The sequence below is a fragment of the Sceloporus undulatus genome, chromosome 5 (genome assembly GCF_019175285.1).
Source record: "Sceloporus undulatus isolate JIND9_A2432 ecotype Alabama chromosome 5, SceUnd_v1.1, whole genome shotgun sequence".
Lineage (NCBI taxonomy): Eukaryota > Metazoa > Chordata > Lepidosauria > Squamata > Phrynosomatidae > Sceloporus > Sceloporus undulatus.
Genome location: NC_056526.1, coordinates 18,671,801 through 18,699,585, shown reverse-complemented (window position 1 = coordinate 18,699,585; position 27,785 = coordinate 18,671,801). Strand labels below are relative to the sequence as shown.

Here is a 27,785-nt window from a genome sequence, read left to right as displayed (position 1 = left end):
TGCCTTTGGAAATACAAAATCACAATAATTTTTCATGTTATTGATGTAAGATGTAAAGTAGTTCATTATTTTCATGCTAACAGGAAATGGACTTGAGCAGGGCTGTCCTTAAAGTGAAGAGCCACTATAAGGTGACATTTCCCATCATTAGTCACATGGCTTAATAAAGGAGTAGGAAACTTATAGAGGTCTGTATCCATCCTTTTGAAGGGTCATATTACCCTCATATCCATCCTCAATTCATTAGATCTAGATGATTCATTGGACCTAGGTTTCACATTCCCAGACACTGCAGAATGGCTAAGCGCATCCTTTAGGGGGCACAGGTTGGCATTTTATCATGTTCCTGTAGTGGCCTTTTTTCAGAACTGGAATGACGATAGTTCTGGTTTTTTTAAGCCCACCTTAGCATCTAAAACAGGTTTGTGAACTTAGAAAATATGGTAAATTGGAATGTCACAAACAGTCCAGAGGAAATTTTTGAGCAGAATGGGGGGAGTGTCTTGGTACCGGTGAGCTACATTTTCCTCTCTCCTGGTTTAAAAATGGTATTGTTAGAGTGCCCCAAGTGTACATTCCAACATCTTAAAACTCAGGATTTTCCAGATTAATAATAATAATAATAATAATAATAGGATTTATTTATATACCACCCAATTGTTGTTGTTGTTGTTGTTGTATGCTGAAGGAAAATGCTACCTCATGGTGATTTGTCAAATTCTGAAATATTTCTGTGAGTCAGAACCTAATTTCACTAGTATATATAACACTGGCAGTACATTGATCAGAGAGGATTATTCATTGGGCCTATAACTAAAGGCTGTCTAGAATGCTACAAACATAGTTAGTGGAAAGGTTTTTATGTGTTGCCATTTCAGCCCAGAATTTCACAGATTTTCTTCTGTTATGCCTGCCTGGATAAATACGGGTGATTTCTCAAACTGACCTGTATTTATGCCAAGAGTAGCCTTTATTGTTTATGCTGCTCAGAAAGCTATGTTAGTACATCAGTGGTATTTTATTTTATTTTATTTAGCTATGGGTCTTAGGAAAACTGGCACATACAAGCACAATGATCAAGTATTTATAGCTGGAAAATCTTTGCAGGCTCTTTGTCTACATTACTTTTACTAAATTGTAAACTGGGATTTCCCAAAGTCCTCTGATGTTCTAGGAGGCATGAGTACATACACTCCGATACACACAGTATGTCATGTAAAGTGATGCATATTGAAGCAAAGAAAGAAAGAAAGATTAACTACTTATATGTTATGATGGGGGTTCAGGAGTTGGTGAATTATTAGAAAAGGAATGTATTGTATTGAATAGTTCAGTAAAAATACTTAGTCAACACTTAGTCATCATCAGTGAAAAAAAGTGAATACCAATGTAGATGTCAGCAGATATGGTTTTATAGATAGTCTTTATACTTCTCCGGAAGCATAAGGTTTACAGTAATTCTGATGGCTGCTCCCTCCAGTTGCCTATGAATACCATTTGGTAGAAATTAATGTCTCTTATTCTTGTATTCTGTTTTGGACTATTACTGTTTCATCTGATCAAGTAGAGATTTTTGTACTGTACCTTCTGTACAGGTTTTCAAAATTATTTCCGTTTCTGCCACAAAATGAGGATGCTATTTCTTAACAGAGAGGTTAAATGCAACCACATATTTAATGTAGCATGTTGCTTGACCTTGAGCTGGAAAAAAATATACTAGTGTATCACAAGTTGATTATTTAGAATCAAATTACACATCACATTAAATCCAATGTAGCACTACGGTAATTTTTTTAATAATAATAATAATAATAATAATATCAGAACAGTGATTGATGAACTAGAGTACTTAAATTATTACAATGGAGACACCACCAATCTCTAAGGCAGTGTATTTCACTGTTGAACAGTTCTTACCCTTAGGAAGTTTTCCCCAACATTTAGGTGGAATCTCATTTCCTGTAGCTTAAACCCATTGCTTCGTGTCCTGGTTTCTGGAGCAGCAGAAAACAAGCTTGCTTCATCTTCAATATGACATCCCTTCAAATATTTAAACATGACTATCATGTCACTTCTTAACCTTCTCTTTTTCAGGCTAAACATACCCAGCTCCCTAAGCCACTCCTCACAGGGCATGGTTTTCAGACATTTCACTATTTTGGTTGTCTTCTTCTGGGCATGTTCCAGCTTGTCAAGATCCCTTTTGAACTGTGGTGCCCAGAACTAGACACAATATTCTGGGTGAGGCCTGAGTAGTACTATCACTTCCTTCAAATTATTTAGCGTAACAGTTTGGAGGCACTACCTCCTTTATTCCCAGAAGATGAAATCATGATATCCCCTCCACACATTTCATTTAATAAAGATAAAGTGCTTTATTAATATTTGAATACTGGACTACAATTACATCATGCTCTGTAAAACTCAAGTCCTGTTTTATGACACAGCTTCCTAGAAACTTGCTCACCCACTGTCTATAGGTAATGGAGACAAAATTGTACACTATTCCTACAGTGCAATATTTACCATTAATGAAACAGATGCTGACTTTACCAACAAAAAAAATTGGGAGAAGGGGAGAAAGCAATGAGAGCTGTTATTTGCCCCAGAGGAAGAGCATATAGGTCCAAGTAGCAGCTTCCCTCCAGGGACAAAAACAGCTTTGAGAGGCCATTAAAAAAAACTGTTTAGAAAGACAGAAATGCAATTAAGTAAGCCCCGTCTCATCTAATTTGACCTTTATATACTACACTATAAACCAGCTGTTGCCTATTTGTCTTTGCAAACACATTTTAACTACTCAAGGTGAAGGTATCAGCAGCTGATTGCAGACAATGCAATTTCTGTTAAGAAAGGAGATGGCTATTTTGGGAAACTGTCATGGGGCCTAGGCAGAAAGAGGCAGAGAGCTGGATGACAGACTCTCTGGAAGAGCACCTAGACAGTAAAACAAGCAACTTACTAAACTCCGTACAGAGGGAGGCATTGTTAGGTGAGACAGAGGGTGAAAGGTGATGTAATACAGAGGTGGACAGAGCTTCTGTACTTTTAATAGTTGTGTGGAAGAGAACACCAGCAGTTGTGGCTTACCAAAACATACCAAGCGGCATGGGGGGGTCACTCTTTTCTTCTACTTTTGTAGAATAGGGCAAGACACAAGAGGCAAGGATTTGAGGGAAGAAAGAACTTGGAAATCTCAGGGGAAATGTACACAGAACAAGAAAGAGTGTGCAACTTTCCAGAGGATGAGCAACAGAGCTTTGAAAGATTCTGGAGCAGTGAGCTAAGGGATTAGCAGAATCCAAAGCGGTCGCAAGGCAATGATTGGATTGAAAATTAATCTAAATATGAGATATATTCAGCTTCAGAAGTCTGGCTTTAGTGTTATTTATACTATTTTATGTCACCCTAAGAAAATCCTATAATAGGGTCACCATAAGTCAGAGCTGATTTGAAGGAACATAACATCAACAATAATAATTTATATGTGTCAAACTGGATTCAGAATCATTAGCCCTACTTTTGTGGTTCCCAGAACACCCCCCGGACTATGGGGCTATACAGATGGGTGGAATGCAACTGCCCTTTTTCGCCCTGGATCGGTGCCATGGCAACCACACGCAGCGGCACCAATCCAGTCCCTGGAAGGAGGAAAAAGAAGCCACAAAAAGCGGCTTCCTCTTGCTCCCTGGAAGGGCACAGCACTGTCATCTAGAAGGGTGCATGCCAAAATGGCGCCCACGCAGCATCGTTAGGGCTCGGAGTGTGCGGACGCTCAGCCCTCACCGCGCCCACAGGCCGACACAAAGTGCCGGTCTGTATAGCCCCTAAGTCTCCCACCATATTGGGAGTAAATTGTGTACTTGACTCTTGTCCTTCCTGACATAAAATAAGAGCTATGGAGGCATCTAGCCAAGTGAGTAAAAATACTTTTGAACCTCACTTCACAACAAGATGTAGTCTTACCATGTTTAGAAGTTAAAGTGGTGAGGCTCTCTTTTCCTTCTAAATCTAAGGAACCTGTGGAAGTTCTCAGCCAGTTTCTCATGTGTCTTATGGATGTGACAATGAACACAAACTGAAGCTCAATCAAGACAGGACAAGAGAGTTCCCAGTCAGCTAAAAGGCAGATCAGGTAGTAGGGATCTAACATAAAGTTGTTGTTAGCTGCCATTAGTGTCCTTTATTAGTAGAAAGGTGGAATATAAATAAATATATATTAAATAATAGTAAAAGCATTTTTGGATGGAGGATGGGTGAGTCATATATAATCATGGGTTTCTATGAATTGTTGGTTGAAGTACAACCTACACTGAGCTGGGAAGAACTTACATAAAAAGACAGGAGAAATAAACAGAATAAGATCTTGATAAAACAATTCTGTAATTAAACAATTGCCTGAGCTGCAGATTCCAGAAAATGAGCCTAGAATTTCTCTTTATGCAATGTGCATGTGTTATATCCAATGTGCATGCAATGTGCAATGTGTTACATCCTATGATCTCTCCACTGCTGCTGGGTACGTTTTTCCTAGCACAAAGATAACATTTAAAAAATCTTTTTTGTATGTCAGATTAGTGTTAAGGGCACAGAATCAGAGCCAATGGTCCAAAACACACTGCAGAAATAATCTAGTTTGAGACCACTTTAACGTCCCTGACTCAATACTAGGGAATTCTGGGAACTGAAGTTTTGTGAGACATTTAGCCTTCTGTATCAGAGAGCTCTGGTGCCACCACAATAAACAACAGTTCCCAGGATTCCCTAGCACTGAGCCAGAGCAGTTAAAGTGGACTCAAACTGGATTGTTTCTGCAGTGTGTTTTGGATCAATATCAAAACTGTCTATCCAGTGAAATCCTGCACAGAGAAGTACAGAACAATATCTGCCTTATCCAGCCCTCCTAGAAATCCCAATCCTGTGGGTTTCCTTTGGTAGTCATACCCCTTTCCATGTGAGGTCATTGTTTTCTGTTTTCCTAGTGTTTGTATATTTAGCTTTCCTGTTCTGAAAGGTCCACACACTTCTCCTGTCACATAGGTACCAGCAGTAAGAGATGTAAACTAAAATCTGCTGGTATTTTTGTTTTCACTCTTCTGGCTTTGGCCTTACCTGCCATGGCAATGCAGCTCTAAAAAACTTGCCTAAAACTGAATTAGGGCTTTGATCTGAAAGAGGATCCCTACCCTTGGATTAGGGGGGAAATGATGATGATGATGATGATGATGATGATGATGATATTTATTTATATCCTGCCTCTCCCTACGGATCGAGGCGGGTTACAACAACAAAATAGAATGGACACTCATGTGGGAAGAGAAGAACATTTCCAAGGGGATGGAGAAATTCATATTTTAAGCTCAATTCTTCTATAGTGGGAAATATCCTGTGCTAGTCATCAGTAATGAGCTTTCATATGTCACATGCTGCTATTTCCAGTCGCCTTTAGGAAATGTTTGAAAATGAGCTTCCCTTTCCTGCTTTGCCTTTTTACAAATACTAATTTCTTTTAGAAAGATCGCTGTTATATGGCCAACCAGTCCATGGTAGACTTCTGAATAATCTGACAGTCAAACTACAGTACAGAATGAGAGTGGGAGCATCATGTAAGCGGGACCATTTTTCCTTGCAAAAACTATCTAAAGAATTTTTGTATTTTTACAACATTGTGACAGGTACTTCCAGACTAGTACTTGAATGTTTTAACAGTGTCATTATGAAAGATTTTTTAAATGATATGAGTGTGCGCAATATAGTGATGTGGGAAGCTCTACACTAGCTATTATGCTTAATTATTTAACATAGAAAATCTGTTAAAAATTGCCCAGTGGGGCAGTGCAGTGAGGTCTCATTCTCAAGCAATAGTAACTGTCCCCAAAATGACTGTTGTTAGACAAAAGTTGGTTAACTTTTCAAAGGGGAATCCTGTCAGAAGTGTGAAAGTTCACTCAAACAGTGGTGAATAACCATAGGTATTTCAGATAGAGGTAGATAGGTAAAGGTGAATAAACATTAAAAAAAAGCATTTCACTTGTAATTATTTGTGAACATGGGCACATTTTAACATCTTTTTAAATGGGACATCAAGGTGTGAATAAAAAAATACATAAAACGTTCATGTATAGTATTTATTGAATACAGTATTCACCAAATATTCAGTATCTGATGGTATTTGAAATTTTATTTCAGTAATTTTCTGTGAGCAATTAAGTCACAGTTGCATTCTAACAGAATTTGATAGCTGACATACAAAGAATTCAACAGAATACAACATTTTTAAAAATATAAAATTTTATTAAAACTTAATTACTGTACTTAATTCAGGGAGGAGCGGAATTATTTTGCCTCCATTGGTTCCTCATACTGTCAAGCAGACATAGCACACCAATAAAACAGTTGAGAAAAAGAAACCAAGACCAGGAGTGCATCTACACTGTAGACATAATGCAATTTGACACCACTTTAACTGCTGTAGCTCCATCCTATGGAATCCTGGGATTTGTAGTTTTATGTTTTAGCCTTCTTTGCCAAAAGAGTGTTGCTGCCTCACAAAACTACAAATCCCAGGATTCTATAGGATAGAGAAATGGCAGATAAAGTAATGTCAAATTGCATTATTTCTACAATGTACAGTAGATGCACCCTAGGAATTGTAATGATCCAATGTTCTGCATATTCTTACATAAGTCTTCCTCTTAAATTTAGAAATAATTTTGGGCAATCAATATATGAAAACCTTGTCTTACAAATTCATCATCCTAAAATAATATAGTTCATAATCCTATTTTTAAACATTTTTCCTGGAAAATGTGGAGGGGGGGAATCTGAATTCTTCCTGAAGCATTCATGTTCCTAGGTGAAACTAAAGTAATCATGACTGTGTAGAATTGGAGCATCTTAAATGTCAGTCCTATCTAATATTTGCTCTGTATTTGATCACCTGTTGACAATAAAATAATAAAAGGATGGTGTTAGGACAGTGGCGTTCTGAGTGTTCTTCAAGAAGTCAACAGGTGATAAAATACAATTGATGAAAAACTAACATGATCAGTTCACACAGACTGGGATTCCCATCCTTCTAATATCACAGAAAATGTTGCCTAAGCTAGAGAGTCTCTTCCTATAAATATTTTGAAAACTTAAGAGGAGTGGCAGAAAATACTAATTTCCATTCCATCTTCGGTCATACTTGAATCCACTGCTGTTCTATGATCTGGGTCTTGAATAGAAGGCTCATAATTTTTACATGTTTGGGCCTCTGCAGAGGTATAATTGCCACATTGGGAGCATAGATTCCTGATCAGTTAGGACTGGAGGTCAATCAAACTTTGAAATTTTTCCAACTGACCCACTTTTCTTGCCACAAGTAAAAGAATTAGAAGAGTTAATCATAAAACCTATGTAATAATTCTGGGGCCTAGCATCTAAAATGTATACTGTAGTTCACTAATATAGCTCTGCATTATCTATCATCTGGTGCTAAATCAGCATGACAAAAGGAACTTGGGTTGGTCACTAAAGATGAAATATGGAAGTAGCTATGGAATAATGCTCCTGGGCGTTCCGTTGCTGCAAAGATTGAACAACATAATATTAAATTTATATATAATTGGCATTTTACTCTAATAAAAATGACTTACGTAGATAGTGGGTTGAGCACCAGGTTTTGGAGTTGTCATCTAGAACTATGGATGTGCATCATCCTGTGATGGTCTTGCCCAGTAGTTGTGGAAATATGTAATATCACCAAGCAAAATGTTGAGCTTTCTGCACGGATGGGTTTTTATCCCTATGCATTGGGACCAATGAAGCACTCATTGAAGCCACAATTCATGAGACCCAGACTCATGGTTTCAATTTATTGAATGTTCTAAAACTAGTAGAGCCAGCGTGGTGGTGTGGTTTGAGGGTTAGACTACCACCCTGGAGACCAGGGATCAAATCCCCACTAAGCCATGAAACCCACTGAGTGACCTTGGGAAAGTTACATTCGCTCAGCCTCAGGGGATGGCAATGGCAAACCACCTCTGAAGAAATTTGCCAAGAAAACCCCATGATAGGGGTTGCCACAGGGTCACCATAAATCGGAAATGACTCTGAGACATGCAACAATGACAACAACAACAACAAAGTAGAACATTAGCACCAGTATTCCATAGATGTGTTGCATCCCATGCTGCAAGAAAGGCGGAATATAAATCAAATAAGTAATAAGTGAAAGTAAATAAATTGTAATCTCTGGAGACATGTATTAACTCCAACAGGTCATTTTGTAGGGTGTTCTGGTAGTCCTGTATTGTAACATGATGTGCGTTAATCAAATTGGGGGAGAGGAGATTACAGTCATCTTTTTTCTGTTCTTGTTAATTCAGTAAAATAAATTGCTTTTTAAAAAAAGAATCAGTTACTGTTGAGAACAGCACTAAACAAGGAGTCAAGGATTGTGCAGATTGTGACTTAGTATCCTTCTGAATCACCTGACAAAGATAGGAATTGTTATCATGCCCTGGTGATTTTATTTATACCTGGTAGACCAGAAGGTGGCCCTTGGAAAGTAACATGCTACATACCGGCATGTATGTTATGGCGTTTCAATGGACTCTGCTTAGTTCTCCATGCTTTTTTTTTTATTTTGCTTTTTTTGGCCATTACTCTCAGTGAAACCACTGAGAGTTCCTCAAGGAATTTGGCTAAAGACCAGGCTCTCACAAAATTGCCTTTTCCCATATGAATTTGTCTGGAATTTAAGATCTTTAGCATTCCTTCCTGGGGTACATTTGCCAGATGAGGCCAGTTACTGGAGATAAGTTTGCTTGTTTGTTTTTTCATTAATGGGATTTTAGAATACCTTATGCCCATGCTTACAAGTATCAGATAGAATGGTTTTATTTGCTCATGCCCATGCCTCAGTTTTGTCTTATTTTATCAGCTCCTGTTTTTTTGAATATTTATCACTGTCTGATTACAGCTGTAATTTTCTTTAATGATAAACTGCTATTTTATCTTTTTTGGGACGTTGGCTTCTTATTTTCGTTTTGTTCCAATGCTTATTGTTCTGTTGTTAGTAAATTATTATTCTGCTATTTGTAATTTGCCTTAAAATAACTGTTGGTTTAATTTTAGTGTGTTTGGAACAAACACATGAAATAAATGCAAAAGGATAGGATGATTGGGCTATTGCATGAAGTGTGAAAGTTCACTCAAACAGTGGTGAATAGCCATAGGTATTTCAGATAGAGGTAAATAGGTAAAGGTGAATAAACATAAAAAAAGCATTTCACTTGTACTTATTTGTGAACATGAGCACATTTTAACATCTTTTTAAATGGAACATCAAGGTGTGAATAAAAAAATACATAAAAGGTATTTTATCATCACATACTTTCAGAAGCTCTCTGATTTGTGCATATGTGAAAAATTGTGTGAATCAGAAAGAGAGAGAAGATAAATCTGTTAAATATGAATGTCACTTTGAAAGGGTGGCATTGATTTCATCATAGATAAGCAAAAATAATATTTGTTTAAGGAAAATTTGGGACAAACATCTAAGATGGGAGCTTGTCTTCTTTATCTACTAAAGATCAGATTAAATACTGGAAAGGGTGTTTCATTTCATATGGCATGAGTCATGAATATACGAAACAGTCAACCTGTAGTGACTTATTTTTTCAAAATTGCCAACCATTGAAGTAGGTAAAAAGCAGGGGGAAGTAATGTTAATATTACTGCCATGATCCCAAGACATATTGGCCCTTCAGGGTTCCTTTTGTCCTTTCTTCTGTTCAGCAATGCTGATTTCCATGTATGTTGTTATAGCTGAGCAGTGTTGTAACATCAGTAGAAAATGTATTTTCTCCGCCTGATGTCAGTTGTTTTTGATACTCAGCAGATTTCATCATAATTATGTCTTTTATTTTCTAAGACTGATGAGTCAAGATTTGCTGAGACTGAAATGAGTAATTCATTTTAATTATTTTAGTTAGGAACCAAGAGTCTCTCTAACGTGCCACTCTGCAGTGAGGCCTTGATCACTAAAAACTCAAGAGGTTAGTCCCACACTGTAAGTAGTTTCAGAAGGCATGTCATGCTAAGATTGTGCATGTGCTGCACTAACAGGAAGCAATTCAGTCAGTACAGGTTATCCACATGGTTTGATCAGGCATCTTTCTCGTAAGCGTGAAGCCTTTCATTCTCTTAACAGCTCTTTGAAATGCTGAATGCAAGTTTACCAATTACACAGAATTATTCTTTATAAAAGGTATTCAGAGAAAAAAATAAAATAGACACTACAATATTAAAAGTTATGAGGAGGTGGGCTTGGAAAGTGGTGGGGGCCTCCACTGATACGATAGGCCTAATATGATTGTTGCTTGTGACTTGGGATGTGGTGCTTATAGCTATGATTCCTAGCACAAAGTGTTTGATGTAATGAAGACTGTCAAAACATGTATTGAAAATCCCGCTTTTTATGAAGCATCAAGAAAAGGTCTTGGTAGCATAGGGATAGGGATCATGCTAATTTTTGAGCAGAAATGTATTGTTTGGTCATTTATATGTCAGTGCATTTGTAGGTTAGACCCTGATCCCCTCTAAAAAGCACCTGTTGGGACGGATAGAATATCAAGCTAGATATCTGAGCTCATAGCTTTTTTCTCTTGCGCTTTTGTGACAATGCAATTTAAAGGAAAGAAGCTGTGTGTTCAAATAATATATTTAACTATTCCACTAATCACCGCTTTTTAAACATGACAGCATACCACCCATCCTGTTTTATCTTGCTAAAAGTCTCAGGTTCCGAAGTAATTATGGATGTCTTGCAGCATACTTGCAGGTGGAAACTTCAGTATGATAGTGAACCATTTTTCCCGGATCATGTTCAGAAACCTGAACTATCATGTCCTTCAGTCACACCGCAGTGCCATATTTTAAAAAAAATAATAATAATAATCCTCTGCTTCACCAGCCAAAGAATAGTGAAAGGTGCTAGAATAGGTCCCCCTACATTGCGCTGTTTAACCTATCCTGTCAGCGACTGATAAAAACAATAAACAAGCATGAGACAACTCACAGGAGGATTCCACTAGTAATAAGTGAGGGTCAGAATGTTTCAGAAGGCTGTAGAGGACCAGAATAATCTTTGCTGATTTTAGGATTTTCATCCTTCCCATCTGGATGTGGGTTTGAAAGACCAAGGAAAAGTGTAGATGCATGAAGGGCACAGCATAAAGCATGAATAATCAAATGACATGCCAATTAAGGGACAGCCTCCTTATATTCCAATTTATTGGGTTTGTGGAGTCAGCAAGAGAGAACCTTTACTCTGGACTTAAACCAGCAGGTTTTTTTTCATAATGGAATTGGATTACCAAGACAACAGTGAGAGGTGATTCTTTTCCCCTTTTAGGAGCCTTTGTATACACATGTACATGCCTGTGTGAATATAGTCATAACAGACAGATAGGCCTGATACGCATGGAGCCTCAAAATTGTCAATAGGTGTAATGATCCATATTTCCCCTTAATCCAACATTGCTTTAATTGCCTTTTAGTATTGACTTATGAAATTTTTACTAGTATTGAGCTGGTCTTGAAATTCAGGTCCTGCCCTGGTTTGAATGAATGTTTCTCCTCCATCCGTGGTCCACTGGATCTCTCTGCAGAGGACAAATTTTAATATGCTTATTGCTACAGATCCTTAACACAATTCCCAGGTTGCTTTCCGTACAGACCTTGAAAATAGGTTCCAGTGGGTGCTTTTCCTGCTGTTAACTAAGGGGCAAAGCAGGGTGGCAGCTTGGAGGACTGCAGCAACCAGACAGCCCACTCTGAAAGTGGGCCACCACCATGGTATCAAATGACCAATGGCAGGAACGGTTTTTTACCACATCTTTTGCCAGAGGCTTCAAGTCTACTTAGACGGCATCGGAGCAGCTTCCAGCCAATCCAGGGCCATACATCATCTACATGCTATGCCTCCAAAGCAGCCAGAAGCCACTCCTTTTGGCCCCTCTGCTTTAGGCCTAGATTTGTCTGACATCATACTTGAAGTTCAGTTTCATGGGATGTGAAAGGAGTGATCTCCAGAAAATAGTGTGGCTCTATCCCTGCTTAAACAAACTCAGGTTTCTTGCTAGTTGATCTCAGCAGGCAAAGAAACCAAGAACCAACTGGCAGTTACACTGTGAACAGTTAAAAGTGGCCTGCTTTCCTTGCACAAATGAGATTCCACATCAGCCACCTACTGCATATTTATGACCAGTTCTTCCATTAACTAATTGATCATGGGGTGATTCATTCTGTCTTTTCCACTTACTGGGAAAAAGGTACTATATTGTAACAGTGGTTCAGAGATGTAATCTATAAAAAATATAATTCAGCCTCCTGTCCTCCTCTCTTAAAATATTCCACAGTATTGTGTGCCTTAAAGAAATTCCTACTAGAATGTTGTGAATAATCTCTTGGAGATTCAGCAGAATGGTGACATAATAATATCTCTAGCATGAAAATGAAGGGCTGTCATTGGGTGGTGGATTTACTGTTACACATTAAATGTTTCAGTTGCAAAAATAAATATCCTTCAATTAGCTCTCAGTTCTCTCTTATTCTCCTGGGAGAATAAATTTTCTGGTGGGAAACTGCATCCTCCTTCCTCAATTAGCTTTTCCTTCCCAAGACACAAATGTAACAACAAATGTTGCATGAGCCTAGAAAACTATTTCCAGACAGGAGTCTAGTTTCTTTTTGATCTTTGTCAGTGACTACTGATATCCATTTTCCACTTATTAATCAAAAATAAAAGAGCTCTGCAAGAAAGAATGGATTTTTAAATAAATATTTCCTTACAGGTGAGGTGCAACATTTGTAGGTATTTCTAAGATTACATGGTCACATTATTTATTTGGCCATGAACTGATAATCAAATTGTGTGTGATGGTGGCAGCGGGGGGGGGGGTGTCTTTATTTGAAACCCTTCATTTCTCTTACAGTCAGATGAATGTGAAGTTGGGAAATATATTTAAAACCAAGAGTTCATATTAAGCTTCATTTGAAATGTTAGGTGGAAAGTTGGATAAAAATGTCAACACTGTTCAACATTTCCAGTTTACAATCAAAATATATTAAGTGGTGAAGTTTTTAATTCTTTGAGTTTATTTATGACTTATGGTTATGCACCATAGGGCAGCAGGTTATACAATGGTATTGAACCACAAAGATGAAAAATGGGGAATGCAACAAAAACAGGCCTATTTCATAACTCCAGTATAAACAGAGTAGCTATGAAAGTTCAGGAAGCAGTTGGAACGACCTTGGTGTAAAATACAAGAAGAACTTGATTTGAGAAGAAATCCTCCTCCTCCTCCAATGGAAACCATATTCTGCCCTGAGTTTCAAGTACAACTGAAATAAATTTCTGTTTCCAGTAGTAGCCATATAATCACCATCTTCCCTTAGAGAACTATCCAGTTTTTATATCAATCATCCTTTTCAACAGAGCAGAATTTCAGATTAGTGGTTCACTGTTTTAGCTGAGACTAAAATGCAGTACATTGGTTTTGGTGTACATTTCGGTCCAAAATTAATGTCATTGGTTACATTAATCGCAAGCTTTGGTGGGTAATCTTAGTTGGCAGAGCAGGAAATCTGGCCCATGCCTTTAAGTGATCCAATCTGCTTAACTGTAAAGGTCATACAGGGCCAAAACAGACAGCAGAAATAATCCAACTTGAGACCACTTTAACTGCCATGGCTCAATGCTAGGGAATTCTGGGAACTGTAGTTTTGTGAGAAATTTAGCCTTCTCTGAGAACGCTGGTACCATAACAAATTACAGTTCCCAAAATTCCTCGCACTGAGCCAGGACAGTTAAAGTGGTCTCAAACTGGATTATTTCTGCAGTCTGTTTTGCCCCATATTCACGTTGAAAGCATGTGCCAAAGAAAGAAAGATGGGTGAAATATATCCTTGCCTACTACCAAGATGTAGAAGATACAGACTTTGGAGATTATCACACTCAGATGGGATAGGAACAGGATCACTCTTCCATCCTTATCCTGTCTGTGGCGGGAGATCGCACGAAAGCCTTTCATGTTGTAGTGCTAATCCCTATCCTCTCATTGAAGCATCATTGCATTAATGCAAACTCTCATTGATGTAAAATGCCAGGGCAATGCCACTTCAGTGACAGGACAATGATAGGATCAGTACAACATTATTTGAAAGGCTTTTGCACAATCACTGTCACTTGTGCTTTCCGGATGGGACAATGTCCAGATAAGTGCGGCGTCATATGAAAGTCCTTCCTGCAATTGCACAAGGAGGGACAGGACGGGACAGGGACGGGACAACGATATCCTGCCCCCCTTGCAATAATCTCCACTGTGTTGGTTGGTGAAATCCATACCTTCTACTATCACATCAGTATAAAAAATATTTTAAAAATCTACTTTTAACAAACTGCCTTTCTGTATGTCTGAGGATGATGAATCCCAACCTTTTCCCTAAAAGTAGTTACTTCTGGTCCCTTATAAATTAATAGGCCAATGAAATTAAATAGATTGGGTTGCAAGATGTTCCTGATCTAGTAAATTTTATTACTGTTCAAGTTTTTATTATTACTGTTGGTCTACAGTGGTGTACATGTGGCACTGCTCTTTCTCTTTCATATACATTAAATGTTAAACTGACTTTGAGGAAGTGTGGTAGCCTGTTCTACATGACAGTCAATATTCATTAGTTGCCCTTGGCATCATATCTAACTGACTATTGTAGCAATACCAGTCATGCTTCAGGATCTTGTTATGAGTTTTATACAGCTTGGAGATATACAAAATTAGAAAATTGGTGTAGCATGAGTCCATGGTGCAACACAAGGTGAATATGTATAAACAATGACCACTCTTACAGTATCACCTCCAGGTTATAAAAAGTTAAAAGCCTGAATACAGCTTGAAAGTTACAAAAGATGTGACATCTGTCGTATGGTTTGGCATTGTATGGCTAATATTTTTAAACAAATAGCCAGTGCTATTGGAAGCTTTTCGCCCATTCTGAATATAGTGTATGAGGGACAATTCCCACAGGGACTGCATCAAGTGCAAAAAAGCCCACTCTGAGCTATTCAGGTTTTTGTTGTTGCTGTAGTAGTTTCCTTGCTTTAAGGCCATGCAACAAAAGCCATGCAACATCTGTTACATTTAATGTGGTCCTTAGAAGCCTTTAATGGATGCTGGAAAGGCAAGTGGAAGACAACCATGTTGATGGTTTAGCTGCTGGTAATGTGAACAGCCACCCTGATTTTACTGAAACAGAAAACAAATAAATTATTGAATTTCTAATTTACCCCAATGAACTTTCAAGCTGATTTGTCCAGAGATCCAGAACATATAATCGATATAGTTTTTGCATGTATCCAATATATGTTCTATGTTATTACTCAAAATAACTGTGCCTTTTGGTTTACTTTTTTCCCCCTTTCCCTGTACTATAAATCTCTAATTGCAGTTTTATTTCAGGTCCATCTGGTTCCAAGAGATGCTGGAGATCACCATTACACTAATTTTATTTTATTCTGAAACTTTTAGGCCAGAAATTGACTGATATACAGTAGTGAAATATGTACTCTTTCATCCTCTCCCAATTAACTAGGCTCCCTGTCAATGATATAATAAATGGAATGGTTGCCCTGTATGGTTTAAATGTCCAGTTTCCAAACAAGCCTCTGCTCCATAATGTGCATGGAAATTTCCCTTGTGTAACTCAAAAATGTATTTTATTTCCTTTCAGTTCCATACTGTGCTCCCTTCTTCCATTCTTATCAAGGCACTCTTAACAGTTCCTCCAAATTTCATGGAGCTAGAAATATTTTCAGTCCTAAGAGCTTTAGCTGGAGCACACTGCAGAGTTTGTAAGGGAACATTTGTACTGCTTGTTCAGTTGTAGGTTATAACCAATTTCTTCTAAGATTCCTAAATCTGATCTGCTTATAGCCAGTAGTAGAATCTATTGCTCTTCCATTCTGCATTTTTCTTCCAATATGTTTTCTGGGAACTCGGGATTATATTTTACCCATGACCTGCACTTCTCTGTGCTAAGAATAGCAAATACTGTGCCACTTGGGTTCAGTCTTTTCAAAACAGGCCACAGCTGTAGAAACAAGAAAGTCAAACTCGCTCAAATTCATAAACAAGCCAAAGTCTGGATGCGTATTAGTTCTTCATATTATGAAAAGGGTGAGGAATTTTTGAGACATGCAAAAGTCATGAAAATCATTTGCAATCTTCCTACTTTTTTTAAAAAAAGCAATGGATGGGTTAAAATATACATTCATTATGAAACGTAACAATTGCTTGTTATCTTTTCAGTGGTCCCGATTATCTTTTCAGTGAAAGCTTGTCAGCTATTGGTGGTCCTTGTTTTGTCATTTCATCACTAGCCTCTTTACCTGGTCCACCCTGCTCTGTCTCCAGCATATCCCACAACCAATTGAAATTAACTGAATCTGAACACAGTCCCCAACCACTTTCAAAGCAATGTCCCCTGGCTGATAACAAGGGATGCTAGCATTTCAGAGTTGCATGCATACACTAATGCAGAGATGGGCAAAATATAGTCTATGGGCCACATGTGGCCCCCAGCACTTTTTGTGGGCCCCAGGAGTAAAGAACTTCTCCTAAATGCCTCAAAATTTGTTCTAGAGAGTGTGGAAGGCATTTCCAGGGCTCTCAGGGATAAATAAAAATACATATTTTCTATTTTTTCCCCCCAAAAATCCCCAGAAACCCCTAAATGTGCTCTATGGGGCACATGGTGCATTTCCACCATAGTTTACACCACTGTCAGCCAATCGTATCACAGGACAGGTTTAAAAAAACAGGAAATGGCTTCTGCTCACGTCTTGATGTTAAAAAAAGTCATTTCCCCAGATCTAAAATGCCCAGGAAGGCCCCAAAGCATGATGGAAATGCCATGTGTCTTCTAGAAGGTGTATGGGGACAAGAATATGGGGTTGTTGCAAGAACAGGTGCAGTGGATAAGTTCAGCCCTCAAAGGCCTCCTGGGGCTAATGAGGCCTCCTATCCTTCTACAGATGCCCACCTTTGCAGTAAGGGAATGATCTATTTCCTACATTTTCTGCTCACCCTATGAAGTCCTGAGCCTACCTGTCCATGTAGAATGCATTTGGACTGCTAATGCCCATAGAATGAGCAAGTGAAGATGCAATAGGTCAAAAGAAAAGAGCTCTTTCATATCATTCAGACCCCAAGAACCATTTCATCCTACAGCTTCTACTCATGCAAGGCAGTCCTTCTATAAAAACCTGATCCCTTTGGTTTCAGTAGGGTTGCTTGTCTGAGCAATGCCAACTTGTGTGGCTATATGGAAAATCTTACTCCATGCTAGCTACTCAGAAGACCACTGAAGGGTACCAGGGCAGTAATTCTAATGCCAGTTCTGAACTGTTTTTGTCTGTCTAACATTCCTTTTTAATCCCCATCCTGCCTGCCCCTTCCTTATGTAGGGTTACTTTAGTGATCCTTGGAATGTTTTTGACTTCCTCATCGTAATTGGCAGCATTATAGACGTCATTCTCAGTGAAACTAATGTGAGTATTACTCTACCCTCCCTAGGATGCCACTAAATCCTCCTTCTCTTCTTCCTCCTTCTGTTTCTTTTCTTTCTTTCCTCTTCTGTTTTCTTCCCTCCAGTCATACTTTTATTGAACTTGCCGTCGTCCTTCTCCGAGAGGGAAAAAAAGGAGCAGGGTTGAAAGCCTCCTTCTGTTTCACTCGTCACAGCTGTGACTGGTGAAAGCGCAAAGAGCTTGGGGGTGTGTGTGCTTTTTTTCCCTCCAAAAAAACCAGACATGTTTGAGTGTAACATTCTAACTAACCAGGCTTTTGTTGATACCCTCCATCATGTTACAGAGGTATGAGCAGCCAGTACTGTAGAGTGGTAAGAGACTCTTTAATATGCCCATGTAACCTCTTTCTTTTCTTATTTTTTTCTCTTCTCTCCCTCTTTCATGGTTTGTTTATTTATTTTGACTTTTCTTTATTTTTGTATATATATACTTTTTTTCTCTCTTTCTCTCCTCCTCCTCTTTGTTTGTTTCTTTCTTTCTCTTTTTCCTCGGCTTCTCTGCCACATGCAGCACTATTTCTGTGATGCATGGAATACATTTGACGCCTTGATTGTTGTGGGTAGCATTGTTGATATAGCAATCACCGAGGTGAACGTAAGTAGCTGGCGTCTGTCCATGAATGTGCCTGCTTTTAACATCCATTTGTCTCTTCCAGTTTTTTTAATCTCTTCTTTTTTTATTCTCTTCCCTTCTTTCTCCCTCCCTTTTTATTTAAAGATTTTTTTAAAGGATTGCTTTTTTGTTGTTCTGAATATTTTTGGTTTTGCTTGTTTCTTTAACTTTTGAAACAACTTTGAGGACTTTCTGACTGTTGCATCATTTTCTTTCCCTCATAACCAACCTGGCATGAGTAAAAACTGTATAGTAGGAAAACCAATGAAAACTATGTGGAGTGAATTCACAAAGAGCAGGTTTGTGTCCTAGGAAGTTGCAAAAGTAAGCCAGGTTGAGGCTTCTGGTTTCCCCAAATATGTGTTAAACTTCCCAGGGCACTGAGATACTTGCCACTTCACAGAGATCTGTAGGACAACTCTTTCGAGGTGGAACAGAGGGAACCAAGCATGGAAAGTTTTCTGTCAGGCTTCTATATCACCAAGTTTTTCCTTCAATCACAAACCTGCAAAAAAAAAACCCAACTTCAAAATTGTTCTCCTTTCTCCAGCATAATTTTTGTAGACTCATAAAGTCTGTCTCCCCATTATTTGTGAAAATGTTACTTTGCAGAAAAGTGTGAAGAAAATATTCTTCCTTCCAAAATGCACTGGGACCATTACATCCAGTCCATTTCTGGTTTAGGACATATTTTGGCATGACTTGTTCATTATTATATGACATTGGTTTCAGAAATGTAACCATAGGTAGAGTGAAGCCTGAATTGAAGAGGAAAAGATCATAATTACAGAAACAAGACTGATGCACTCCCTGCAAATGTTATTGTATCCAAGCTTTCATAATTTCTCACCATAAATAAGGCTAGCTGTAGCTGATGAGAGCTGGAGACCAGCAACATCTGGAGGGCCACCCTGCACTACAGAAACACAGTGACACAGATGGACAATAAAGTATTATGATTGTCCTGAAAGTCATGCTCTGCATTTAGATATACGGAAAATATTTGGTACTTCAGGGGGAAAAATTCACTGAAAGACAAAGAACATGCTATAAGACACAAAGAAATTCCTATGGCAATAATCTTGTGAAATGATTATTGAGGTCACCAACTGAATACTCCAGATGAGATAACAAATTAATGCATGATGTAAAATTTCCCACCCTAAGAACCTGGTTCACGCACCAAAATCCATCGATCATGTTTCTACATACATCTTCCAATCATTAGTTGGCATGGATAGTTTCCATCATATAGTTTTGGGAATAAGGATTTTCTTTCTTATCCCAACCAACAAAGGATTAATGCACCAATAAAAAGTATAAGACAGTGCTTCAGCTTGTGTACAAGCTTAGCTTTTCATCAACTAATACAACAATGCACAAATCAGCACTATGCAAAAGTATTCCATACAGTGACATGTAAACAGATGCAAATAAATACATTGAACAAAGGAAAGTGTCTTCTAACATTGCTGTTTTGGACACACCTCCCAACTAGACTACTTTCCTAGTAAATAGGGAGAGATGAAGTGAGGAATTTGGTAAACTCATTTAGATATTATCCAATCCAGGTGAAATACTGCTCTGGAAAGGATACCCAATAAAGATGTTTATCAGGAAAGCACAGCACTGGCAGCTATATTTTAGTCTGTATTCACAAACCTAGAACACCATTATTAAGAACTAAATGAATAATGTTAAATGAGGGAGGATAGAATAGGGGTGTTACTGATGTAGGTGAAAATTTGACCAGGGCAGTCTTCCTTCCCTGTGAATAATGCTTCCAAAACTGAATAGGTGACATTGATGACGGTTCCATTAATCCCCTCTAAAGACTACCTTCCTACTATACAGACCCTACAGAATTCTGCACATATCTTTTTATTACCTGGCATGTTTGAATTTTATATTTTGAATCCTTGCTATTATGATTCCTAACATTTGTTATTAAGAAATTATTTTGGTTTGGTTTGGTTTTCTTTTCCTTTTTGTTTTTATTTGTACAAAATCTAATGCACTGTTAATTTACATCAGTCAAGGATGGAGTCTGTTTCGAATTGTTTGAAATCCTATTGCACATACTCCTGTTGAACATGAGAATGAATTTAACTGTACATCATTTTGTCCCATCAAAATACTCTTGATGCTTGAGGCATTTGGTATGAAACATCCCACTCAAGCCCTCCCCAGCAGACAAGCACTAGTTTGCTATGAAGCAATATAACACATTTTCCTCTATCTGGGCAACGCAAAATTATTTGCTGAGCAACTTCCTTTATACTCCACACCACAGAAGATTGCTTCACTCACCGTTTGTGAACCTTGTCAAATCTGCCTTTCATGCCTGTATGCCATGTCATTCTGCACCATGTGACCTGGAAATAGGATGGGTGGAGGGGTATAGAAGAGGAAAATCACTTGTAACCTCTGGATGATAGTAGTTTCTGACTTGGTTCCAAATTCAAGCATCATGTGTGTAGTAGCTCTGAAGCAATAGGGTAAATTAGTTTATGGTAGACATTGAAAAGTTGCTGCATTAAAAAGGTAGCTCTCTGATTTGTTGTATATTGAAGGTGAACCTTTCTTGGCTTGAGTTAGTGTGTCATGAAAGGTGATGGATGCACTGAACAGGAACACTCTGTAAAGTCCATCTGGGACTTTGCCATGCAGATCCAATTTGACTGGGAAGCACTTAATTGCCATAGATGTAAGAGGGAAGAATAGAAAACAGAAAGATACCTTTAGGAGTGTGTGTGTGTGTGTGTGTATGAAAGAGAGGGAAGAAGAAGAAATGTGTGTCTGATTTCTTTTCCCATTTAACAAAAAACAGAATTAGAGAACTCAAAACCCTCCAAAAATGCAATATTTCTGCAATTCGTCTTCATTTTCTCATGAAGCTTAGAATGTTACCCCACTGTAAGCTTAATAATATATTTCTTTACTTCTCACAAAGAAACCTTTCAGGAGCAATCTTTATTTGTGTCACTTCTGTAAGAAATTATATCAAATTCAGCTGATACAAAGCTAAGTGTAAAAACAAAAGATAAGGAATGCAAAGGACTTTATAGTTCTCAATACTACGGTAGTTAATCCCCTCGCTGTGAGTCTCCATCAGCTTCCAATACCATTTGGAAGCTGTTTGTTTGATCAATATTTTGATGCAGATTAAAATGGAGATTGTTCTGAAATAACTAAAGCTTTTGACACTTTAGGCTAAATTTGAGAAACATAATGAGAGTTGTAATAATCCATAGGTCTGAAAACAGTTTGATGATTTTAAGAGATGTTCACCAAAGAACATTCTTTATTGATAGAAATTTAAGATGGGATGCTGTAATATAGAAAATATTCTTGGAAAACTGGATATTGATGAGTGCAAAAACAAAACAGATTAATATCCTAATTGTCCATTGCAGCAGGCATCTAGAGAATCATCTTTACGGGGTGGTCTATTTTGATCTGGAAAGGAAGTAGATCTGGCCCACATCTGGTTAAGAGACTATCTAAGATCTTCATCTACCCCTCAGATAAAGGGTTGAGCTTAAAAGTGCTCATAAAACTGACACAGTCTGTTGTAAAAGAAAATTAAATGGAAATAGCATTCCATATGAAGAACAACTCAGTTTCTCAAATAATAATACCAGCTTTTAACAAAAATTACTAGATAGCTTTGGAAGGGCCAAAGTTTTATGTGCACTTGTGACATATACCCCAAACAACATCCTCACTCTCCCATCACAGCTGACACATCCATTTTAAAACAAACAAACAAAACCCTAAATTTCCCAGCACTTTAATCTCAATTTTAAACTATTTCAAGAATGGCATTTTCTCCTTTGAGAGTGATTATTGTTCCATTATTGGATCTGCAAGGAATGTTAAAAAACGTTTCTAACACTTCATTCAGACCTGCTTCAAAATACTAATGTCCCAATAACCATTATAAAGAACTTTTCTCTCTTCTGTGTGTCATAGCACATTCATCCCCAAAGTACAATCTGGTGGATTAGCCGTACTCAGAGTAAAAGTCACACACTGTTCAATATGTCTTATAAATTTATTCTTTGTTAATTAGGGTATAAAATTATTCAATTTGCATTTTCCAAACTACTGTGTAGCTTGGAATGCACTTTTACTTCAGGTTTCGCATTTCTCTGGATTTTCTAGTCTCAAAAAGTACCAAAATACACACAAAATGCATATATAATGATACAATATGTTTACAGATGTGTACTTTGAGAAAAATAGGGTTACAAATGCATATTTAGTGAGAGAAAACATTCAAAATGTATATTTAAATGTATATTTCAATACTAATTTTCAAAAAAAATAAAATTGATTAGTGGAGAAACAATGCAGAAGTTTATAAATAGATACATATGATATTAACATTAAAAATAGACTAATCTGTCTTTTTATCTACAATCCATCTACTATGTGGGTACAGCATATGGTACTTCTCCTCCTGGAGAAAGTACCCATAAAGCACTAGAAGATATGTGCACTTTTTAAAAGACAAAAATCTGGAAGAGCTCCAAGAACTCTTTTCCTTGAGTTTTCCTTATGAAAATAAAATATTACCAGTTACTGTAAGAACTTGGCAATTTTTATTCAGTTTAAACTCAGAAGTCTTTCAGTCCACAAACTGGTGTAAAACTTTATTAGAGGATATCTAGTAATTCTGTGTATAAATGCTTTTGCAACTGGGTTGTTTTAAATCATTGTTGCATATATGTTTAGAAGTAAATTTAATGTGTGCATGCAGCAAGTCAGTTTGTATGTCACTGGTGTGTGAAAGATTTGTGTATAGTTTTAGATCATTTCTCTTCAATGTGCATTGCAGGGTATCAGAGCATACTCACCCATTTACCTGGTCACATATTCATATATGTAGGTGTGTGTCTTAGGGCTTGTGCACACTATTGCCAGAATCCAGTTGGTGCATTATGCTGGCATAACCATGCTGACACAGATGGTGGCAGCAGAAGAAAAGAAAAACAAAACAAACCATGGCTGCAGTAGCAATAAAAGAACCAAGATGTTATAGATATGGGCTTCTATGAGCCATCAGATTTTGTCTGCCTTCCTTCACCTTTTTTGCATGAACCTGGAAAAATGCAGCACCTAGAATTGTATACCAACAGGATTCTTAACATCGACCAAGATCCTGTATGAACTCGATGGAGCATAAAGTTCAGCCATCTACCTATGCAGCACTCCAGACTCAAGAGAGGGCTAATCTGGCAATGGTAGAAAGGAGTTTTTCTAGTTCATGTTTCATGGTCAATCAGTGGCTGTACTGGGCAAAGGAGCCATGTTGTGCCCAGGTACTGTCTGGCAGACACTGTGCTACCAATCTAATGTTTTGCATAAGGAGATACTGGATGACTCCTTATGAAACTTTGTAAAAAGTAGGTCTGCTAATGTAATCCTACAGTGTAATCCCAAAAGGATTCTGGCTATTAACTTTTACCCCTTGGTTCATGTACCAAGTGGGTAATTGTTCTGTTTACTTCTAGATAGCAGAAGGCTATCTCTAAGCAGTGCTTAGAGCTAATTCACTGCAGGTAAGTGAGAACCCACTTGGGGGAACTACAGACTACATGGGCCAGGGGGCCTCCACTTTAGGTAGATAGTGTGTGCACAAGCCTTAAAATATCATTGAACTTGTGTGTAGATTGATACATCCAAGTGCCTAAATTTCTCAGCATGCATTTGCTTGCCTTGGAGTTGGGGATTCATGTGTCTGCATGCTTTCTGCATGTGCTTGTATATTGACTTGACTGTGATTTTGTGCCTGGTAGGGTCAAGGTGTGAATACATGGGACCACTTCTAAGGCTACATTCACTTCATAGAGACCTCATAATCACAATGTCTCAACAGAAAATCATGTGCTAGTTAAGATATGTCATTTTCAAGGTGTAGGTCTCTGAGTCAGATAGAAATCACTATGTCATTTTGCTTGTTTCTCTCATACTGTGATGGTACCGCCTATGCATGAATTAAACACATCTAACATCTCAGTTTAAAATCTAAGACTGGATTTTGCAGAGAAAGCCATAGTATAGTTTTCACGATATTGAGTAAATCCGGCTGTTTTCAGACCTGCCTCAGTTTTTCAAGAGCTTGCATACAAGATTTACAGCCTGATTGTATCCATGTTTGCTTGGAAGTCCTGCTGAAGTCAGACTGACTTACTTTAAAATAAGGGTGCACCAGACTAAACAGATTCCTTAGCATTCTCAGAGCTGAAGCAGTTCTTGACAATTTAGCTGGTGTTCTCTTGATTTTACTTTCCTTTCCTGCATCTGATTACATCCTGCCACTTCTTCAAGTTTAAAATCAACAAGGTCTGTTTTGTACCTGCTCACTGCCTTTGAACACTAGTATAAAAAATACAATTTTCAGGAGGGAAATGGAAAAGTTAAAATGTATATTTGAACAAAAATTTGATCCAAGAGTTCTAATATTTTGCCAGAAAAATATTCACAAAAAAAGCAATGACAAAAAACCCCAACACATGTACAAACAGTATTATTTCTGAGAGACTTGTATAAGCCTGTATATACACTCATAGTTGGGACCATTCCTGACACTAAGCATACATGAATTATAGATGTACATCTTTGGAAATTCTGTTGTAAGTTACCAGCTCCCAATTCCTTCTGAAATGTATGTGAAAACCCTTTGTCTAGTAACAGTAATAATTCCCTCTTTTTATGAGTTAACATAAAATGGCTTGGCATTATTGTGGAGAGGACTGTCATATAACTAATACTTAATAATGTACAGTGGACCCTTGTTATCCGCTGGGGTTTGGTTCTTGGGTCCCCCGTGGATAACAAAATTTGTGGATGCTCAAGTCCCATTAAATATAATGACAGAGCAAAATGGTGTCCCTTACAAAAAAATGGAAAATCAAGGTTTCACATTTGAAATTTATACTTATATTTTGAATATTTTTCAAGCCGTGGATGCTTGAATCAGTGTATGAAAAATCCGTGTATAAGAAGGGCTGAGTGTACCTGAAGGAAAACCATGCTAATGTGTTCCTCTTCAGTCTCCCAATTTTCATGAGAGTTTATGACAAACTAAGGAATAAGCATTTTTACCACTAATCATTTCTAAGTAGCTGTGCTATTCAGTGAACAGTGTAGGAATGAAGTATATAGTCCTGTATAATTCCATTTCAAGATTACAAATATAACTTTGCTCTTTTAAATGCAACTATATTATAGAACTTTAAAGATGGTACTTCAGAATTTTCAAGAAAGGACCTGGTCGTGTGTGTGGTGTTAACGAACAGAATAGATATCATATTGTGGTAAAACTACATCTAACATACCGATAGGGATTTAGAACAACATCCTATACTGATATGCATTTGATGGTATTTATTTCTTTAAGCCTATGATGTAACTTGATAAATTGGTACTACTTTCCCTAGGTTGAATTGTCTCATTACTCTTTTTAAAAAAAATGCATACAGGAGCAATTCATGGTTATGGGTACTTTCTAGCTTTATAAAACAGAAGACAGACAGCCTTCAGGAACTAACAGAATTTTTGCATGACGCAAAAAGACACTCACCAAATTCAAAGTTTAAAATCCTGTGTGGGTGTAGATGTGTGTGTAGCTGTATACATACTCTCTCACAACATACATACATGCAAGCAGGATTTTAAACTTTATATTATCTTAAGTAAACCTTTCTCCTTTTATCACTCCTCTCTTTAATGTTTGAGGGCTGTTTCTTGCATCTTAATCCTCATTCCCTGTGGATGCCAGTCTTAAAGTATGCCAATCTTTATTCATTTGATATTTGTGTAAAAAAGGTGCTGTTGGTCTTAGTCTGAATACAACAGATTTTTTCAAGCATATAAGGTTTTTTTAAAAGCCTTACAGATATTTTAGAGTTGTAGATCCTAATAAATGTGGGTATATTTTGCTGTCAAGTGGGTGCTTTTGTCCTACTGTTGCATGGCTAACAGTGTTTGCCCTTTCTATATATAACCTATCAAGTACCCTGAAAGAGGTATTTCACATGTTTGAATGTTTATGAACACATCCATAAAATGTTGATTGTCAGGGAATTAATCTCCAGACATTGTTCATATTTTACCATGAAAGTGTTTACATGCTACGAGTGTGCTTGTGTGGTGAGCAGAATAAAGGAATGCATGCTCTCATCTACCATAAAGTTTCAGTGAAATATTTGAAATATTGTATTTCAGACCTATGCAGTAAAAAAAGGCCATAACATGATCAGGACAGGGCCAAACTTATTTTTGCATGAATAACATATTGGAATGATTGGGGGGGATAACAGAGGAGAAGGAGATATTTCCCAGATTTCCCACTGAAGCTCCTGACATGGCCATTCAGATAGGTATCACAGCCAAGGTTACTCAGGGTGTTTCTTAAGCAAAGTTTTGGGTTTTTTTTAATGTGCTGGCTTCCCTTCCTGTGCTAGGGAAAGCATGGTTTTTAATATTTTTTTAAAAAATAGATGGCTTTTGAAATAATCAAGGTACTTTTAAGAACCAGCAGTGGTGGTTGTGTCTCAGTGTAGTTCTCATCTCTGGAAACACATCAGTTGCAAAAGGTAATGTGTTACACTAGTCCTTAACAGCTACAGCTGCAGCTGGAGCTTTCCAACCATGATGCCTATGGTGGCAGAAGATGAAAAATTTAGCGCCAGGTGCATGGAAATAACTGCACAGAACTGTAGAATTTCATAGACTCATAGAGCCGGAAGGGGTCACAAAAGTAATTTGCGCCAACTCCCTTTCATGCAGAAGTACATAAATAAAGCACTCCTGAAATATGCTTATCCAACCTCTGTTTAAAAACCTCCAAGGATGGAAAGTCCACCACTCTCTGAGGCAATCTATTCCACTGTCAAACAACTCTTATAGTTAAAAAAAAAAGTTCTTCCTAATGTTTAGGTGGAATCTCTTTTCTTGCAGTTTGAACCCAATGGTTTGTGTTCTTGTCTCTGGAGCAGCAGAAAATAAGATTTTTCTGTCTACATGATATCCCTCCAGATAGTTAAAGACAGCTGTCATGCCATCTCTTAGTCTTCTCTTCAAACTACACATACCTAGTTCTCTTAAGTTGTTCCTCAGTTGGTTTTCAGAACTTTAATGTCTCTGCACACTTCTCTTGAATATTCCAGTTTATCCTTCCTGAACTATGGTGCCAAGACCTGGTTGCAGTATTCCAGGTGAGGTCTGTGCAAACCATAATAGAATGGCACTGCTCCTTCCCTTGATCTGGAAACCATGCTCCTAGTGATGCAGTCCAGCATTACAGTGTTTTTGACTGTTACATCACAGGAAGCTATCTGAAGTCTTCAGTATCCCAAGAAACACTTTCCATCCAAATGTTTTGGAGGTGTCTGAACTGGTTCTCAAGAGATTCTAAAGTTTAAAAAAACAGTAAGACGTAGAGGTAGGCATGTGTTTGGGGGTCTCTGTGGACAAAAGAAGGCCTGGTTAAAAATTGTTATCAACAGCAAAGAGGAAGTCT

General features: G+C 37.7%; 1 protein-coding gene across 7 annotated transcripts in view; it reads left to right on the top strand.

Annotated features, from left to right (window-relative positions):
- Nucleotides 1-27,785, top strand: part of CACNA1C (calcium voltage-gated channel subunit alpha1 C) — a 527,437-nt gene that overhangs the window by 425,067 nt on the left and 74,585 nt on the right. For 4 of the 7 annotated variants that reach the window (XM_042470411.1, XM_042470412.1, XM_042470416.1 and 1 more), the window contains exons 30-31: nt 17,519-17,602; nt 18,152-18,235. In XM_042470411.1, the coding sequence (XP_042326345.1) occupies nt 17,519-17,602; nt 18,152-18,235 (168 nt within the window). The remainder of the gene's footprint in view (nt 1-17,518; nt 17,603-18,151; nt 18,236-27,785) is intronic. The other 3 variants (XM_042470414.1, XM_042470413.1, XM_042470415.1) reach the window with 2 other exon arrangements.